This window comes from Manacus vitellinus, unplaced genomic scaffold (genome assembly GCF_001715985.3).
Source record: "Manacus vitellinus isolate BGI_N305 unplaced genomic scaffold, ASM171598v3 scaffold_55_pilon, whole genome shotgun sequence".
Lineage (NCBI taxonomy): Eukaryota > Metazoa > Chordata > Aves > Passeriformes > Pipridae > Manacus > Manacus vitellinus.
The window spans coordinates 2,805,594-2,825,213 of record NW_021940651.1 but is presented as its reverse complement, the minus strand read 5'-3'; the positions used below and the strand labels follow the sequence as shown (position 1 = coordinate 2,825,213).

The window sequence follows — 19,620 nt, the reverse complement described above, 5'->3', positions numbered from 1 at the left end:
AGAACATAAAAGGAACAAAGTTAACAAGGAGCTAGGGAACTGTAAAACAAGGGTAGTGAAGTGCATTCACCGCCAGCAAAATTTGTGAGTGTTAAAAGAGGTTTTATATGTACACATGCACACGTGCATATTTAGGGGTTCAAAAAGACTCATACATGAACATAGTAAATGGCAGGACAATGTATAAAGGTTTTTGTAAAACACAAGCAAAATATTGTCAGAGGCACTCACACAACACATATGTCTCTGAGCTGAGTTGTGCAAAGATGTTTCGTTAATAACTTTGTGCCACAATGGGTTGGTTATTAGAATATTCTGAAAAATATCCTTTGGTGTCACTGGAATTTTTTAGAAAGAAGATAAATGCATCCATACTCAAGCATTGTATGCATTAGCGTTGCATCTGTCTAGAAAAAAAATACATTTACAGACCAGGCTGGCTCTATTATTTATAATTTTCCTGATAGAGAAAGTGGGTATCTTTTACCTCTACACTGCGTCTGTTGTAGCAGAAGCTTCAAAGGCACCTCCCCTTGATTTGAGAGAGAAAGCCAGTGTTGAAAAGACACTGATTTGAGGAAGGATCTTCTCTGATTTGAGAAAGCAGCTCTACACTTGTCATGACTGAGTTGATGCTCATTGACTGTCATTTCTGTCCAGATTCTCGTAGTTTTTAGAGAATTGACAGCTCATTAGGGCATCTTTTGGAACAAGTAAGCAAATGTCTAGAACAGGAATCAGTTTTTCTTGGTAGACAGAGACTGACTAACATTTCTTAGGAGTTGGCATTGGCAGAAATTAAAAACTAAATAAACCGTATCTTATCTTTCACAAATATCCCCATAATTGAAAACTTCTTGTACATAGCAGTTTGTCATGTATCATTGCAACTTTACTTTCATTGAACTCTGAAAGCCCCATCTCTACCTTATTATACTCCAGTTTACTGAGTGTGCAGACATTTATCAAATGAACCATCAGTAGCTGTGGAACTGCAGTAGTATATCCAAGTTAAAATTCTTGCCTTGATTACTACAAATCCATGGAGCCCTTGGGTCCAAAGCTTCCACTGAAGCTCAGTTATTTGCAAATAGATTTTTATAGCACATTAGTGCTGGAGGAGAGTCCAAAGAAAATAGTCCTTTTCAATATTAGAACCAGCTGTGACTTTCTTGTGCTGATGACTCATTCATTTTTTTTATAGGGTGGGAGAACTAGGCAAAAGACACACAGAGTCTTATTCACGACGTTGTTTGTTTTGCAAAGGGTATCCTAGCCACAAGCCAACTTGATCATACCAATACGCAACTCATGTTTATTTAAAACCTTTTTTCTTTTAACAGTTCCAATTATAAAAACAGAACCCACAGATGACTATGAGCCTGCTCAAACCTGTGGACCAATGAACCAAGGCTTAAGCCCTCTCTCTAAACCATACTACAGCCAGCAGATCATGATGCCCCCTGATCCTGGTTCATGCCTCGTGGCTGGCTTTGCCTCCTGTCAGCAGAGAAACGCCGTGATGTCACCCTCTCCCAATGCAAGCCCCAAGCTGCACGACCTTTCGTCCTCTCCTTACAAGTGCATCCCCAACCCGGGCCACAGTCACCTCGGACTTCAACAGCCCGCTGGAGGTGTCCCCACCATACAGGAAGTGCCAAGGTCTATAGTTGTGCACCCAAGCTCCTCCGAGCAATCATCTCACATCATGCTGCAGCCGCAGGTGAGTCAACATCTGAGCAGTAGCTGTCCCCTTGGTTATCAACAAACACTCTATCCCAACAGTCCCTCTTCTCCAGTTCCATCTGTTACCCAAGAGCCAACCTATTTGCAGTCCTGCAGTCCAACTCACTCATCCATAATGGGTCAACAGCAGCAGCAACTGCCGAAGGTTCACAGAAATGAGTCTCCAACAACCCAACCACTGTCATTGCCAGAGTTGCATGAGGAAAGTAATCATAATTTGGCCCCTATTCCTGTAACGATCAAGCGAGAACCTGAGGAATTGGACCAGATGTACCTGGATGATGGTAAGTCTTCCGCAGCATAGGTTTGCATTCACCATGTTGCTCTTATCAGTGAGTTCCCTTAACCCCCTCCTTCTTTTGAATCCTGGTGGAAAAAAAGTTCAATTAACAGCCTGGTGGAATGGTGCGGACTTTCGCTTGGACTGTCTCTATACAGGAAAGGGCCCTCTCATTCCATTTGCAATAATGAAACCACATTATCTAAGCATTAAATGCTGTTAGTTAGCATAGAGCTAGCTGCATGACCGACAGCTATGTTGTAATAACCGTAACTGTATGTTCTTGGCTTATGCCCACACCAGTGACCTGTGGAGCTGCAGTGAAAACATATTTAACATTGTCCCATTCGTAATGCAGTGAAATGTCTGATGTGCAAATCTGTTCACTGGAACTAAATGATAAACTGCTCTACTTCAGTTGAGAAGGTTCAAATTGAAAATGGAGGCACATCTTTCAGCATAACTTTTCAGTCTGTTTGCATCTGGCATTAAGACTGGTTTTTTGCCATTCTTCTTATGGCCTTGCTGATGATTTTTTTTTCTTTCGTAAGATTCTGTATGTATATATAGTCTCCATGCACCACCAAAAAGCTAAAATACTGTGATAAACTTGTCACACTCTAGTTTCCAAAGATTTATTAGTTGAATGTAATAAAAGGGATAATATGGAATTTGATTATGTGACCTCACTGAACTGTGATTTAGCATTTGCTGCTAAGCATCCCAATAGTATTCTGGTCCTTCACCTTAATGCAGTATGTGAGTTCCCTTCCAGTAGCCACATAACTTTATGTAACATACCATTCTGTTTGAAGAAGAGATGCCTCTTAAGTGGCTGCATTGAAACTAATTGGTGCCAAGGAACATCTGAACATGATTGTCCTCGAGGGAGAATTTAAAGACAATTCATTGCACTGTTTTTTTTTAAAAAGGACATTTTGTCATTCTATTTTAAACAGCATGCTACTCACTGAATTAGGATTGCAACTTAATATTTTGGAGCCTGAATAGCAGCCCTTTGCTTTTCAACTCTAGAAAAATTATTTTTCTTAACAGAAGTTATTATTGGTTACATGATAGGTCTAAGGAATTTTTCCTAATCAGAAATTTAGTTCACTAAAATTATGCACAACACATTTTTGTGACAAGGTTTTTTTCATATAGCAGACGTTTTTACCACTTGTCTGTGCTGTAAGAAGTAAGATTTCAACAAACTAAGTGAGAAATGTATGCAAACCAAAACAAAAAGCCATGGCCAGATTTAGGTTTTGAGAGAAAACAGAAGTTGTATATGGAAGGAGGAGAATTCAGATAAAATATAAACCAAGTTTATAGCTGTCTTTCTAGAAAAGCATGAGAAATGGGCAGTCTTCCTGCCTTACCTCTCAAAAATTCAGCAACCACTCCTCTGACAGAACCACGAAAGTTGCCTTTGGCTGGTCTCTCCAAGAGATGGGACTGCATCTCACGGATGAAGGGTGAATGAAGCTCCTTAGCCATGTCTACTTGAGGTTTCTCCTGGAGGAACAGAGGAACTGGCTACCATATGTTCTGAGAGGTTTTAGTTTTTTTTCAGCAGCGTTCATTCTCTCTGACAAAGCATAAATAATTTAACCTTTAACCTCATCTCTCTTCTGTCCCCTCTTCTGGACACACATACACACCAGTCCTCTAACAGATGATCAGAAGTAATTGTAGAAGGTACCTTGTACATCTGCCCTGAAACTTGAGGTTGACTTTGGAGATCTCTTCAGCTAGCCAGATCCAGATATATACTTCCCTTTGGCATCCAGCAGGCTATCAAAATTGTTCTACAAGAACTATAGGCCAAGAAAGAATTCATAAATATAACAGTCCTGGTAACAGAATATAATAGGAAAAAAACCAACCTTTTGAACTTCCAGAAATTATATACCACCAATTTCCTCTAAAGGGGTTGATCAGAAATGGCTAAACTGATATTTAGGTTTGTCTTAGGGTTCACACTGATGGAGTGTCACCCACGTAAGTTGCCCTTTCATATCTGAACCTTATCACACTACCTGAAAGGAAGGGTCATCCACTCCATGTTTTGTGTTGACAAAATGAAGCCCTTGTAGTAATCTAGAGTGGACTGCTATCATCTTTATATTTGTCTCAGTGTCTGGGCAGTTAAGAGAGAAAGTATGTGGCAGAGGGGCTAAAGGCAGGAAGCATGTCATGTTGGACTTGTTGTGGCCAAGCCACCCTGTTCAAACCATTCAGAGCTCCGTCATGCCACAGATGCCTAGCACAGGAGCACAAAACTGTGGCTCAGGCTGGAAGCCTACTTGGGTCTATGCTATATGCATTTCATGAAGGCAGCCTTTTCACCACCACTGCAGACATTGGTTTCACATTCCGTTTAATCTGATGTAACTGCAGGCTCCAGTGAAAAGGGTAGCCTCAATCCATCTTGCTCTCAGTCACATGTTCTTGCTGCTTCCTTTGAGTCATATCAATTGATTATGGAGCAGCAGAGCAGGCTAATGAAAAATTAGCCTGCCCAAAATAGCAAAACTCACATAATTTTCTCTTGGGTCAGCTCATGGGACCACATGCCCTTTGTCCAAGCACTGGGTCCAGCCCTCGAGAGGGGCAGGAAGTCTGGCGCTGTGAGTTGAGGGGTGCCACAGGACCACTCCCGCTGGCAGCAGCCCACCCATAGGCCAGAGTAAGTGTGAGTTGAAGCCACACATCTGATGTGATCTTATCTCCCCAGCAACTATCTAATCAGTTCATCCTGTCTCAGTTAAAAATCCCCTTCTCATGCTCACCTGTCAGTTACGGAAGGGCTCCATGGCACAGTCTCAAAGGGCAGTTTGGCTACTACAGTGACTGCCTGGAAACCACCAGTAATTGCTCCTGGTATCCCAGGAGGTGCTGCTCACTGAGATGGGCATGGAAAAGGCAATGCACATATGCAATGACTTTGTGCCTGGCACTGTTTCATTCAGACCTCTGGCTATAACTGTGGAATAAGGGACAATGGGTTTTGGCAAGTGGCTCATGCCAAATGGGAGCAACTAGTCTTTCATGTGCCTGATTTTTTTTTTAAAATAGAAACTTTTAAGCCATCACCATTGTTTATTACTGGTATCATATCCACCTCTAAGTGTTTTTCTTGTTGGAGGAGAGATATCTGTAGTACCTTATGGCTGTATTCTGAAAACCAGAATATCAAATCCACGAATCCAGAATATCATATCCATGAGTAAGGAGGGTTCCTCTTTTTTTTTTTTTTTCAATAGAGTGCTTGTAGCTATTTATTCATCCAGTTTTACCTAAAAGTATTTGAGAAGTGTGAGGTATAGACATCTAACATACTTATGGGACTGCCAGACAAATAAAATACCCAGCTGGTTTTCCCAGATGATATTTCATAAAATTTTGGCTGCTTGTTTACCACTTTAAGGAGGTTTGATTTATGCATCTAATATATGCATAGCATTTTTGGACCAGGTATAAACAGAAATTTTTTTGGTTTCAGCTTATGGGTTCAAAGAAATATTCATTCCTTTTGTTTTGGAGTATGTCCAAATATAGACCATCTACACTGCAAAGTATAGATGGAAAAGAGGAGTCAATGAATTTATATAGATAAATATCCTTTATATGACATTTTTCTGCTTTGGTAATGGTGGGCAGCTGAAGTGATATAAAGGGAGCCCACGAGGTGACTTCCATTATGACAAATAAGTTTCGGTCTTGGCAATTTGTTTTAAATCGAAATCCACAGTAGCCACCTGGGCTACTCATTAAATGTGCTGTCCCTTTCAGTATATGAATATATGATTCCACATACAGAACATATTTAAAACTCACACCATAAAGTGATACCTGATATATTATGGCTATGCTCTTGATACTGAAAGGTATCTGGCTTGTATAGCAGCACCCATTTCAAATAATTTTGAGTTCAACCTCCTAGCAAAGATTATGGTTGACTGCCTTTGCTGCTTTCACGGGAAAATCTGATTAAAAGTGGTTGAAATGGTGACATTTATGCCTGTTTTGGTCCTCTGCAAGAGCCCATGGTCCTTTGCAGTGGGAGAGGAAGTGTCTCCTGTCCTCTGTGCCAGGAGCTCTTGCAGAAACCTGCAGGACACTGGGGCACCCTGGTAGATGATGCCAGGGGTGACAATGTCTCTGTGTGTGTGTTCCACCCCTGCCTTAGACAGTGAAGGTTAAGTGACATTTCTGTTTCAGAGCTAACCTGGGAGTAGTGTGGGATGCTAGGGTGGTGGAGCTCATGGAAAATCATTAGGCAGGCAGGTTTGAGGGACTTCTTCAGTACAAGTCCATGCTGTAATTGCTTTTAAGAGAAAACATTTTATTTGATGTACTGATGTATCTGCTGTGCTGTAGAGCCCCTTTGGGGCATGAAGTGGATTAGCATTGCTTTTCTTAGTGGTAGAAGAAACCCCCAGCCAGAGGCAGTAGATTGGAAGTTCACACAGCTTTCCGGATGTTCAGGCTTCTGGGAACTGGCCGGGCTTACAACAGGAGATGCTGAAGGTGACTTGAAATCACCTTCCTTATACCCATTTCCCTTTCCTGTACCTAGTGTAGCCTGAGTGGAACACAGAACTGAGGTCCAAATCTTTCCTTTCGCCAGAATGGAGAGAGGTCAATTAAGCATGCTAATGCCAAGAAACATTTTTCAGTTTTTAACTGACACTCCCAATAGCTATTGGATATTTTTCCTGCAGCAGAATGATACTCAGTTGTGAAATTATTTCCTGCTGTTAGACACATCAAAGAATGTAGTTTTTATTACAGATGAAAATGAAATTATTTTCAAAAAGCAAGGGGGAAGCACAGGAAAAAATGTGTGACTTACATTTTCAGCAGATTTCAAGGTGTATTGTAAATGTGTAATCCCATTTGTTATATCAGTGCACAAAACTTCACAAAAGCAGTTTTTAAATTAAAGCAAAGCAGCATCCTGGAGAATTCTTTAAGGTGGGCTTGAGTACTGAAGCTGAAGATCTCAGCTTCTTCAAGCTTTTCCTGGGTTGTAATATCGCCTTCTGAGATGCAGTCCCAACTTTGTTGAAATCACCATCATGCTCCCATTGCTGGCCATGGGACCAAGGTTCCACATGCTGTTGAAAAAAATGTTCTCCAGAACGTCCTGAGTCCTGTGTAGGAGCCAGAAGTGAAATAACAATATCTGAATGACAGATCTCCTGTCTGAAGTTTTGTATATTAATTCAACCTCCTCCTCTCCACATGAATGCTTTCATAAAGGTCTCTATCCTGATCTTGACTTGATTGGATCTATAAATCTTTGTGTAGTAAGATGAAAATACACAGGTCATAAACAAAGGTATCTGATGTTTGGATATGTGGCTAAGAAAAAGTATCAGAACCACATAATCATCTTTTTTAAAACAAGGAGGCTTTTGTTCTTGTGATTGTCTTTGCACAGCTGTGAGTTTTATAGCACTGTGCCAATGAATGCACTCATTGCGACTTTTATTTTACTCTGAAAAGGTAAATTGGGAGCACTAAGCCCCCAATAAGTATGTAAAAGTGGCAAAACCACAGGTAAAGTGTTACTGAAAGCTGCAGCCCTGCCAGCCATTTCATTTTAAACATGGCTCTTTTAAAAATAACTTTTGCAGTAAAAGCTGTAACTCCTGGATGTAATATGAGCTATTGCTAATGTCATTCCCATGAATTGCTTACAGCGTTGAACTGTTAGATGTCTGACAAGTCCATATATCTCCTATGCAGTATATATGAAAGTTTTTTTGCCTCTAAACCATATGTTCTTTTTTTACTCCTCTATATTCTGGAAATGCACGTGGTTTGGTGATATAGTTTATTTGAACAGGAACCATAGCAGACAGAATTATTCTTTTGCTGAAATGTATCCTTTTTCATACATCTCAGCTTCATGATTAAAGCAATTGGCTCTTGAGGCACTAAGTTTAGTCTGCTTCTGCCACAATTATGCCTTTGAAAACTCCTGAGTTCACTCAGTGATTTCCAGTAGTCCAAATGTCATTAGAACAACACGCAGGTAGTCTGCAAAGCCCAGTAACACTGTCTACACTTTGGTCTGGCTTGGGCAAGCTTTTCCCTCCCTCCCTCTTGGCCAAGCCTCGCAACTCTGGGAGAAAACAAATAGCTTTCCTCATGGAAAGTTTTGCTTAACCTGGCACAGTGCCTGAGCCTAGACCCTCCTCGTCTCTAATGATGATTGAAAGTGTACATGCTACTGTGATAAAACATGCTGAGTCGTTAACATTTGGGGCTTGGGTTGTAGGCGATGAGTACGGGAGGGCTGAAGTAATGCGTTCAAGTCAGACCTTCAGCGGACTTGCGTGTCTGGGTTGGAGGGGTATCCTGTTACATGAAACCACACACCCATGGGGATAGTGTTTTGCTGTTTCTAGTGGGTTTGATGAATTGGGTCTCCCAGGAGGCCCACCAGAAGAAAGCCCCCAGAAGCGCAGATGACCAGACTAGGTGTTCCTCCTGGTTTTCTCCAGCCCCAGGTGTGCAGCTGCTCTTAGGGCAGACCTGCCTACCTCTTAGCTGCGATATGCTGTGAAATACAGTAGGGAACTTTGCTTTCTTTCAACATCAGCACTTAGATTTCCAGGGAGTCTCAGACTTTCAAGGAAGTGTCCGGTCCCTTCGGAGAAGTCCTGGGTGGCTCCAGCCCCATTCAGTGATGGCAGACACTGACAGAGGGAGCAGGAAGCTGGCCAAGCAACGGGAAAGCTGCAGAAAGCAGTATTTTTAGTGCTGAACAAACAGATTTGCTTTTTTGTGCATTTGCACCCACACCTTCGTGTTAACATTTGGAGTCATTAAGTGCTCAGATGAAGCTGTGTTGCTCCCCCTCTTTACAGCCAAGAGCTGCTTGGCACGGCAGCCCTGCTGGTGGCTGTGCAGTTCGCTGGGAAGAAGTCTCTACTGACTCCCATACCCGATTCATTCTTCTATTTCCATATTAATGGCTGTTGGCGTTGCTATTTCAAATGGTAAAGGTTCTGTTGGTTATTTTCTGTAAGTTTTCTCTGGTGGTTGGGAGAGAAGAAGTTGCTGTATCTGAGCCTTGGCAACATTTACATCTGCTTTTAAGCCTGGAGCAGTGCCAAGGAAAATACATGGCTTGCAGAAGCTTCGTGAGAAAGCTTTGTCCCGATGCAAAATATTTTAGGAATATGTTGTTTGTTTGAATTGTTTCTGCTGAGCTGAGCAATGTTAGGTGGTCAGGTGTGGCCTTGTGCCTCCTGGTCGGCCTCCATGCTCCTGTGTCCTGAACCCGTTCTGGCAAAACGCTGCTGGGGAAGTTGTGGTAGCAGACTCCTCTTCTCGAGGGAGCACAATATCACACAGACCCCCACTGCATCTCGGCAGAGCTGGGCTAGAGCAAGCTGCCAGCAAACACATACGTGTCAGAGGAAGCACTCTCATGAGCAGACTCCCTGACTTCACAGATGGCACTCTTGGTGAGGCACTGGCAAGCTCCTGGATCCCCAAGCTGTGGAGAGCCTGCCTCTCTGCTCCCACTTAAGTCAATAACACCATTCCCTCTGGGTTCGTTGGGAACGGGACCAAGCGTGTGGCTGGTAGTTAAAGTGCACATAATAGCTGCATTCATGGAAACCTGGTCCCTGATAGGCAGAGAGGGAGTTTTCCCTAGCAGATTTCTGCACGGCACCACTATTTCATCTGTGTCTGCTGGACATCTGGGGGCTTGGTCAGGGGCCTGATAGTGTCTTGACCATTGCTGCTGAGAGCAGGCTGCTTGATAACCTGGCTCCAGGTCTTTCCTCCTCTCTGAGGAGCTAATGCTGATTGCAACCAAAGGGGGCACAGGCTTTCCACAATAGGCTTATCTCCAGGCAGGGAGGAATCTTATGAAAAAAAGCAGACCCTCAAAATGTTCCCCTCCTCCTCTGTCACTGAGGAAGTCTGCAAAGTCTGGGCATTGAAAATACCTGGGAACAATTGGTGAGTAAGAAGTACAGTAGGAAAACTATGGTCCTATTCTTCATTGGCTAGGCTGGCTGGGTTTGTCAGCAAACTGGGGAGCTGGACCAGCCCTCTACCTACTTTACAGGCCTCACTTTGTCAGTAGGTCTTCTACATTTTGCACACTATGAAGCCTACTGCATGGCAAACAGCAGAAAGCCAAGTGAGACGGTGCTGCAAGTATGTCAAAACTCCCAAGCTGCATTGTTCCTCAACAAGTAAATTGCAATATGAGCACTTGAACAGTCTTGAAAAAGCAATGCTATAGGCTATCAAAGTCCATAATTAAGGGATTAAATTCTTTGGTCTTTATGTAGTTACAGCTCATGTTATCCAAGAATCATGTGTGCACAAGAACATTCCTTACTTGCCTTTCCTCTGCACAACTAAAACATTATTTTTTTACTTAATTTTGACCCATCTGCAGCCATATGAGAGTGCAGAAGACAAGATTTGATGTTTTATATCTGTGCTTTAAAGATTGCTCTTGATGTTAGATTTCTGTGGGAGCTAGAGGTGAAGATTTGTTCCATTTCATAACTCTTGTGATATCGTTGGGATTGCAGAATAGGTATTGCTATAGATATTACAAATCCATTTTGATAGTCTGGGAACAGCAGTCAGTTCTTTTTCTAATACTTCAGGGAAAATATGTTTCATTGCCACCTCATAAGCAAAATCTTCTGCAAATTACTTAAGAAGCAGAAAAAATGCTATTTTGGGTCACAAGAGAATCCTCCAAAAATAAAAACCTGAAGAATATTTATTTTAACCTTTATTTCTATCCTGTATAAGCAAATCCATATGCATATATAGTGTGCATGAAATAAGCTATATATGAAATGAGCTGTAAGATTTAGTATTCTAATTCTTTTGCATCCTTGTAGTTGTCACGGGCAAAAGTGATCTAAGTCTCTTCTACTCATGACTGACTTTTCTGAAAATCTACAGGTGTGTGCTGAGTAGAAGCTTTTAGAAACATGATGTCAGGTGGAGAAGCCCATCCTGTGGATGCTGTGTTGTGCACAGTTAGTTTCTGAACCGAAATACCCATTGCAGCTCTGAAAACTGGTTCCATGCTGCTGCACATCTTTGAGCTGTGGTTGTCACTGATGCTGGCATCCCAGCTTTTGCTATCCAGTTATTCATTTGGAAGACTGAAGCAACTGGTAAAGATAATCTCTTCGCTATTAGTTGGCTTCTTTTTTTCCCTGTGATGACTCTGTGTTCCACCAAGCTCCACGCTGCACTTGTACTCAGCTATTGACTCGAGGGCTTTCAACTCAGAGCATCTGCATAAGGCATTAACAGCTTCTCCAGGCATCTTCTCCTTACAGTAATGTCTCTGGGTCAGTAGTACTGGGAGGTTCAAATGTTCTTCTCAGTCTAAAGTGACTGTGTGTGAAATCGTCATATTAAAAGAGGTTAGCAGAGAAACTGGTCTGGATTTTTTTCAGTTACACACTCTTGTTTGTTTTCTTTCTTCTGAGAAAATTCCCTGGCTCATTGACTATTAACCATGGCACCACACAATAGAGAGGTGTCCGTGGGCCGCAGCAGTCAAAGGCTACAGTTTCCTGATGTTGCTAGAATTGATGCAATGCAAGTTGTGGTTTTGCAGAGAGTTATAATGGGTCCAAGTTCTGGCAAGTTGTACCTCAGCCAGGCAGTACACAAGATCTCTCTGGAAGGGCCACCAGAGATGGAGATAGCTGCTCTACTCCAGACCCTGAGCTCTACTTTGAAATAGTTCTCAGGGATTTTCTTCTTGTTTTTTTTCTTCCACATAGAGAGTATGTTAGGATGAGGGAACAACTCATTACAAAAGAAAAAGGGCAGAAAGTGCCATCAACCACAGAGAGAAGACTGCTTTTTGCATCAGCGGGCCAATATGGTGGCAATGGTTGCTTCAGAGAACTTTCCAGGAACTCTCTCACTGTTTCTGGAAACCCATACTGGACCTTTACAGGTCAGACAAGCACACTGTAGTCTATTTAAACCACAGACTCACTGGATGAACTGTGTCAGATCACCACTTGATAGGAACCTGTCAACCTCCATTATTACCAGACAGACTGCTGATTTCTGCCCTGTTCAGCACATAGTCAGAGTTGTAGAGATAAAGGTGCCCATCACCTTTCGGTTTAGAGGGTTTAGACTTACCTTTCACGCTATTTCAATGGTAAACTATAGTCTTAAAGAGGAACCAGCAGTGCTGAAATCAAGGAAACGTTTGTCAGAAAGACATGCTAATGCAAAAGCATCTTCTTGCAGTATTTTAGTCGCTAATTTACAAGTCCAGAGATAGCTGAAGCCCTCAGCTGAGTTGGTCTGTGTTTGCTGGCAGAGGCAGATCTGTGTTGCAGGACTTCAGGACCCTCAGTCAAAACAGGGATTCTGCATGGGGCTGCTCCCTGTAGAGGATTCAGCACATTTGAAGGTTTGGGGCCCTTTGTGACAAGTACAGGCAAGTGCATGTGTGTATATACATATATTCTATTTAGGAAACTTACTAAAAAAAATAAAATAGAAGCTTTCTCATGAAGCTGTAGCACAGTTAGCAAGCATTTTAAAGTTTCAGACTTCGAGTATGGGTGTGAAACTACCTGGTGGTGTAATTGGAGTGAGAGAAGGCTTGAGAAAAAGAGAAATGAGAGAAAGGTTAAATATAGCATCCCCATAAAAAAAGAAAAAAAAAGGGAAAAAATGATAAGCAAAGATGAATTCTGAAAGAAGAGAGGAAAGGATGAGTGTGAGTGTGAGAGGAGTTTGTCTAAAGGTAAAATGGTACAAATGATTAGTAATAGCCCAGGATTTGACTGCCATGGAAAAGTGTGCCTAAAGAATACCTCACTTTGCCCCAAAATAATTTAAGTATAGAGAAAAATTAGATGAGATTATGAAATGAGCAATGTGATCATTAAATTTACATAGATATGAAGAGAGAGTGTAGAGGAACCCGTCTGTCTGTATCGATCTGCAGTGAGGTGTCTGCATTGCCTGCAGATGGGAAGTTTTGGTGACCCAGCTCCACTGGGGCCTCAAATAACCCCATAACTTATTTCTGTGTTGTATTGACAAGTTTTCTAAGAGATGAAGAAAGGGTTTCAGTGCTACCACCGGGTGGAGAAAGCTCCTGTAGGGAGCCCAAAAAACCCTCAGAAATAATATGGAAATTAAGGGGGTAGGAAGTGCTCTCTAAATAAGTACAGTCCTATCACCTGAACTTCCTGAGAATTTTCATATCAGTTTTAAGACTCACAGTGTAAGAGGGCATTCAGTAAAAATGAGAAAAATAAGAATGTATTATCCATTGACTTTTCCCCAGTTGGAAACTACCCAGAAAAAGTAGTGCTAGAAGGAGTAGAAGTGATCAGACCTTGACAAGGCAGAGGAGGCTTTGTAAAAGCTCGCTTTTAAGGTTATACAATTGAAGAATAAAACAGGAAATCCCTTTACTTTGCAACTCTCGAAAGATGGCATTCATGTTACATTTAGGATGTGATCCAAATGCCATGAAAATTTTTCCCATCAACTTTGATGGATGTTCTAAAACAGGATGTGTTAAACCGGGGGAAATATTAACAGACTTGCAAGTAAATTAACAGAAGATTCACAACAGATTATGAATCACTGTATTAAAGAATCAATTAGAGTCAGCTATTTACATAAAGGCAGAGTAGTAGAAAAAAAATTTTGAACTAGGAGAAATTGGAACATCTGCTGAAGTTTCCAAAGCTATATTTAATATTATCTTAGGAAAAGCACCTGGACTGAATGGTGTCTCATCAAAAATTTTAAGTGTTTCCAGACCAAAATCACTTTTGAAAAAAAAATCCTTTGCTAAAGTGAAAAAGAAAACTCCTCCCTAATTCTTTCCCTTCCACTGAATTCTGTTACAGGGAATATCACCATCTTAAACCAGAGCACCTTCTGCTCCCATGAACTAGTTTGTCGGAACCAAGGCCTTGCATAACAGTACCATGAGCAAACTGTGGGGTAGATTTTATTATTATAAGGAATATTTTGGATTCAACACTCAGCACAGAGGAGAGTACAAAAAGTGAGCAGACTTTGGTAGAGATGCCAGATTTCCTACCAAGAAATCTACAAATGGGTGGACCATTTCTTTGGTTGTTAGGTGAATATTCGGAAAAAATAATCTGGTTTTGAAATTTGAAGCAAACTTGCTGTCTGTCTTTATTTTAGTGAGGAAGGTGGTCAGATAGAGGACTTTCTGTGTCTCATGTTAGGTGTTGTGACCCTAAAAATGTTTGGTCAGCCAGCCAGAAATCAGCCAGATATATACCTAATATTTCAGGGCTATATTTATGGTTTCTCTGATGATGAAATCTAGATTTCTGCAATGACCAACACAATTTCTTTACTGTTAGTCAAGACCTCATTTCAGGGAGGAGCTGGCAGATGCTTGTGATGCCAGATGAGGCTGTATCATGCTTTCTGTCGTGCATGGTCCCCTGAGGGATATGGTCACCACCTCTTTGTGCCTATTTTTGGAAAAATGTCAGTGTTCAGAAAGTTGTCTGAAGAGAGATTTACATTTCGTATGAAAAACTTTCATCAAGGGGAAGCACCACTTAACGGGGAAACCCCCATAACTTGTGACACTAAGATGGCTGTAAGAATTCTTTGTTAAGTTGTCTAGGTGGGAATATTCCTTATAATATGGGAAAGACATCTAGATTTTACACTGCTACTGCACAACAAAAATCTTAGGGTGGGAGACCTTGAGGTTATTCTTGATAGAGACAACTATAGTAAGTCAATATAGATTCATCTAGATGTAGTGCAACTGCACTGATTTCTACCTGTTCAGACCCAAAACCAATTTATTTAAGATTGAATGTACTAGATGCAGTGATGATCCTTCTAACTACACCCTTCCTTGAGATTACCCCACTTCTAAGTGCTAACAGACGTTTCTGTGTATCTTTTCCTTTACAGACTTTTATTTCTATTATGTATCTGTATCTCACATGCCAATGGAAATCAGGAAAGGAAATTAATTTGTATGAATGGACTTCATAAATTTCCTGATTTACCAGTAATGAAATCCTGGTTTGCAGAATGAGAAATTATAGGGCTTTTCCAAAATATCTTAATCCCTGGCTATGATTAGTGGCATAAAATGAACCATTCTTTCCTACATGTCTGAAGTCCAAGTTGTGCTCCATGTGATATTCTTTCCAGTCTCATGTCAGTAAATAATTGCCATGCTGCACTTTAGTCTGTCTCTGACCTTCACTATGCTCGCCTTTCTTGTACAAAAGCTGGGAATTATGGCAGATTGATCTCCTTCTGAGATCTGATCTAGTCTGGTGTGAAAGGAAAGTTCATTAATCCTACTCCGAAATTCCTTTACCAGTTTACCATAAATGTACTACTCCATGAGCATATGTCAGCACAGCCATAACAGTGCTTAAAACGAGATTAGACAATACCTCATGATTTCTAACTACTTCTACTTTTGCAGGAATACAAATTCACTTTCTTTGTATTGTCAAGGGTGATATTTTTGTGAAAAAATTGTTTTAATTAGTTTTGGTTTTATGAGTTTAGACTAGAATATTGTCTAGTCTATCTAAACTTGGTCAATTTGTGTCATCACTTGAACATGAACCAAAAATGGTTCATGTTTTAAGGAGCCTCTTTTGGGAATATGAAGAACCAAGTAGCTTAACATAATTTTGTTTTAACAATTAAAAATTGGCACCTCAGCTGTGTACTGAAGCAAAGCAAGGATTTTTAGGCCTACAGAAACGGTTTAAAATCTAGAAAAGAAAAACCACGTGCTGCTACTAAACCCCTGTGTATGGTTTTCCACTGTTCCCTAGAAAGGGGATGGAGCTCTAGGATCAAAATGCACTCACATGCATATGCACTCAAACCAACATACTGAAGTAAACACAGAAACATGCTTGTCCTCTTTGAGTGATCGAAATAAGAAGTAAGTCTGCTGACATCAGAGAAGTCTTGCATGCTCCAAAATTCAGGCAAAATAAGAGAGCAGATCTATTTGCCTTTTTTGCATGTCAACATTAAAACATTTCAAATGATCTTTTGGGAATAATGAGCAAAATAGGATGTTTACAATGCAGTGACTGATTTTTTTCTGCCAAGTCATCAGACCAGTACATTGTGCATTTGTAGACCACTTTTACATATCTGCCTGTGTTTCATAAGAACTTGATGCAAAGCCCATTGAAGCAAGTAGGAATTCTTCTGTTGCCTTCTGTGTTCTTCAGATCAAACTCCAACTCACAATCATGATAGCCTTCATCTCACAATCATTTAATGCTCTTTAAAAAAGTCCTATGTTGAAAACAAATAATACATGAAAATCTCTAATACTGGGTGGAAATTTCAGGGCCCAAAAGTTGATGCAGACACAATTTATAGTTCCCAAAGTAACTGTGGAAGATTCTATTACATTATTATGTTAAGGTTAATGGCACATACAATAATCTGAAATGCTGCCTGTACTGTGCAAGTAGTGTGACTGACTGGTGGCATTTTAAGAACCCTCACTTTGGTTGTTGGGGTGTGCTAATATTTAAAGCAATATTTGTGTTAGTTTCAAGGAATCTCAAAGAGATCTCAATGTGTTCTTGCACATAAGTATATTTTGTGTGAATGCACCATGTCCATTTTGGAAGTCTTGAGTTGCTGTACTTGTGTGGTCTGTAATGAGACAATGACAACACTGCACCATACGTTCTCCACAGAAAACAAGGTAATTCAACAATTTTCCACTCTCTGTGATGTTTTTCTCAAAAGAGCAGGCCTTCTTTATGTGTGCAAAGATTTCTGTTGCGGCTCTCCATAGATAGCCATGACAAAGAGAAAGCATGAAAGCTTCTAGGTCAGAACATTCATCGTTGCTTATCTGGCCCTCAGAGACATTAGCTAATCGAGGCACGATACTCCGTACAATAGGACAAGTACTGTAAAGCTACTTCTGTTATCCCAGCAAACATGGAGACTTATCATTCTCGTGGCCATTTTACAGGATTTGTTTTCTTCTGACAACAACATCCACAGCCTGTGGTGCTATCAACTCCAACAATGAATCTGATGCTGGCTCTCTGTGTTATCGTCTCCCTAATAACTGTCTTTTTTTTATTTTTTTTTTCTTTCCCACCCCATTTGTGAGAATTTCTCCCCTGGAGCTCTTCTCTATCAGGCCCCTGCAGCTGCTGTTATTTTAGATATGGCAGGAAGTAGGTACCGGAAAACAGCAAGAGCTCACAGCACTCAGAAAAATCTAGAAATTCCTCTGATTTACTCCAGGCTCTGGCTCCAATCAAAGCTGGTTGAAAAAAAGGGAATGAAAAGGGAGAGAGAGGGTGTTGGCGGAGGGAAGGGCCCTGGGCTGTGTGTGTCAGGAAGGAGAGTTTCAGCCATCACCTCCTGCAGGGTACTGGGGAGTTGCTCGACATGACCATGTAGTCAGGGAGTGCTTGGCTGGGAGCAGGGTTCCATGCTGCTGGCAAGGCACAGCTGGGGCCAGCACCTTCCCTCAACAACCGAGAAAACTTCTTTTTGTCTCCCAAGGGACATGCTTTTCTAAAAACCCATCCCTTTGTCACGTTCTCCCCTCTCATGTCTGGTGTACACCTAAAGCAGATCAGCTTCCCTGGTCGTCCGGCGGCTCCTGTAAATGCTTTTAGCAGCACTTAGCAAAGGATGCCAGCCAAAGACACTGGTGGAAAGTCACTAGAGCAGGAAACTTACATCACTACTACTATTATTATTAGTTTTTTTACTACAACTATTATTTTTATTATAATTTTACAGCTCAGATGGGATACTTCTTCATCTGCTCAGGAAAGACATTTTTAGTCCCTTTGAGTACTTTTAAAATCAGGCTGACTCTGGAGGTGACTTCTGAAAGAAAAGATAAAAATAAGAAATTATAAAAACACCTCCAAACCTTTCAGTTTGGCAAGCAGTTTAGAAAAAAACCACCACCATCCCCATACACAAAGATGTACACAGCAAAGATACTACCTTTAGAATTGGTTTTAGGTAAGAAATCTTCCTCTTTGACACAGCAGATAAGGAGGAAGATGTTCACCGACAGACATCTCACACTCTTAGCAATCTAGTTAACATCTGTAAATGTTTTAGGGAAAGAAATTACACTTTGAGACATTTCTTTTTTAATTACAGGCTCCAGATGAGATTTGTTAGAGCAGGGAAATGTATCCCATAGCGACTGATGTCAATAGCAAGCAGTCCCTAAAGCCAGCCAGGATTGGGAAAGCCATGCTGTTTGCTGCTCTTGGCACTGCTCCCTGCTTTCACAATGTCAAACTTAGAACTGCCTTTATATGCACTTTTCATTTTTTTTTCCACAGTAGCTGTTGCCAGCAAGCTGTAAACTACCGTATATCACTCAGATTTAAGAACCTAAACTTTAAAACAAATTAAACTCTTGTTGACATTGTAGTAAAAATCAGAATCGAACTGAACAGCTCAGTAAAACTGCACTTCAATTATTTTATGGATTTAAGATTGTTTTCTAGGATTCCCAGACTCCCAATACAGCAAAGTTATTTCCTCTTGGCAGATGTCTGGAAAAAAAAATTCATTGAATGGATGAAATTATGTAGCAGACACTGGGTTGAAGCCTAAAGAGAGGAAATGGTGTCTCCCCAGCACCTGTAAATATTTGCTCTGTGTCTTGACCAGGAGAGACTTTCATCCATACTTCAAAAAAAATTTTCAAGGTTTTTATTTTGTGAGTTTTAAAGAAAATAGGATTTTCATCTGTCAAAACCCAGCTCCTAGCTAGGTGTTTATGTGGGTTTGAACGAGAATGGCAAACACAGATCTGACCCACCCTTTAGAACCACGTCCAAATGCAGGTAAATGCATGCAGTGCACCAGTGTTCCCAGTTCCTGGCCTCTTCTTATCTTTCATTTCCCTACTCAGTGTTAATGTTGGGTATTCTTTTTATAATTCTCTCTTCTTTTTTTCCTATTCTGTAAAGTGGAAACAAAGGTTTCCATCTGATTAATTGCCAGGTTTCCATTCTTTTTAATGTTTCCTCTCAAAACAGTTTGGAATGAAGGTATTTCAGAAATTTGTGTAGACGGAAGCTACTGGAGATAATAATTTGTTTCATGGAACTATGTTTTACAGAAGGTGTGGTTGCACAAGAAGGGCTGTTGTGTGGAGCAAACAACGATCAACTTGCACAGCCTTTCATCAAAACCTTTGTTTTTTTCTTTTATCCCATCATTGGAATGTCTTTGATGTCCCTAAAGCCTCAACCTGAAAAGCATTGGGTTTACAGGGTCTTCAGCAAGACTCTGACAGGATCTTCAGCAAGAGCTGACCCTTGCTGGGTTGCTCCTGTCACAAGGATGCTTCTGAAGATAGAGCAGGATGTTGCACATCTGCATGCCCACAGCTAGGTCCTGGGGTGTACATGTTCTGGCTGATCTCCCCGGGCAGCAGGGAGCTGCCTGCCCCTTTAAGCAATGTGTAGTTGTGTGGATTTTCCAAAGCTCCTTGTGTTGGGTTCCATGCATTCACCTCCTGGTCTGAA

The 19,620-nt window shown here is 41.1% G+C and overlaps 1 protein-coding gene across 1 annotated transcript in view; it reads left to right on the top strand.

The window, feature by feature from the left end:
• Nucleotides 1–19,620, top strand: part of NFATC1 (nuclear factor of activated T cells 1) — a 101,633-nt gene that overhangs the window by 68,581 nt on the left and 13,432 nt on the right. Inside the window, 2 exon segments of the mRNA XM_018081667.1 lie at nucleotides 1,344–1,723; nucleotides 1,835–2,030. Coding sequence (XP_017937156.1) covers nucleotides 1,344–1,723; nucleotides 1,835–2,030 — 576 coding nt within the window.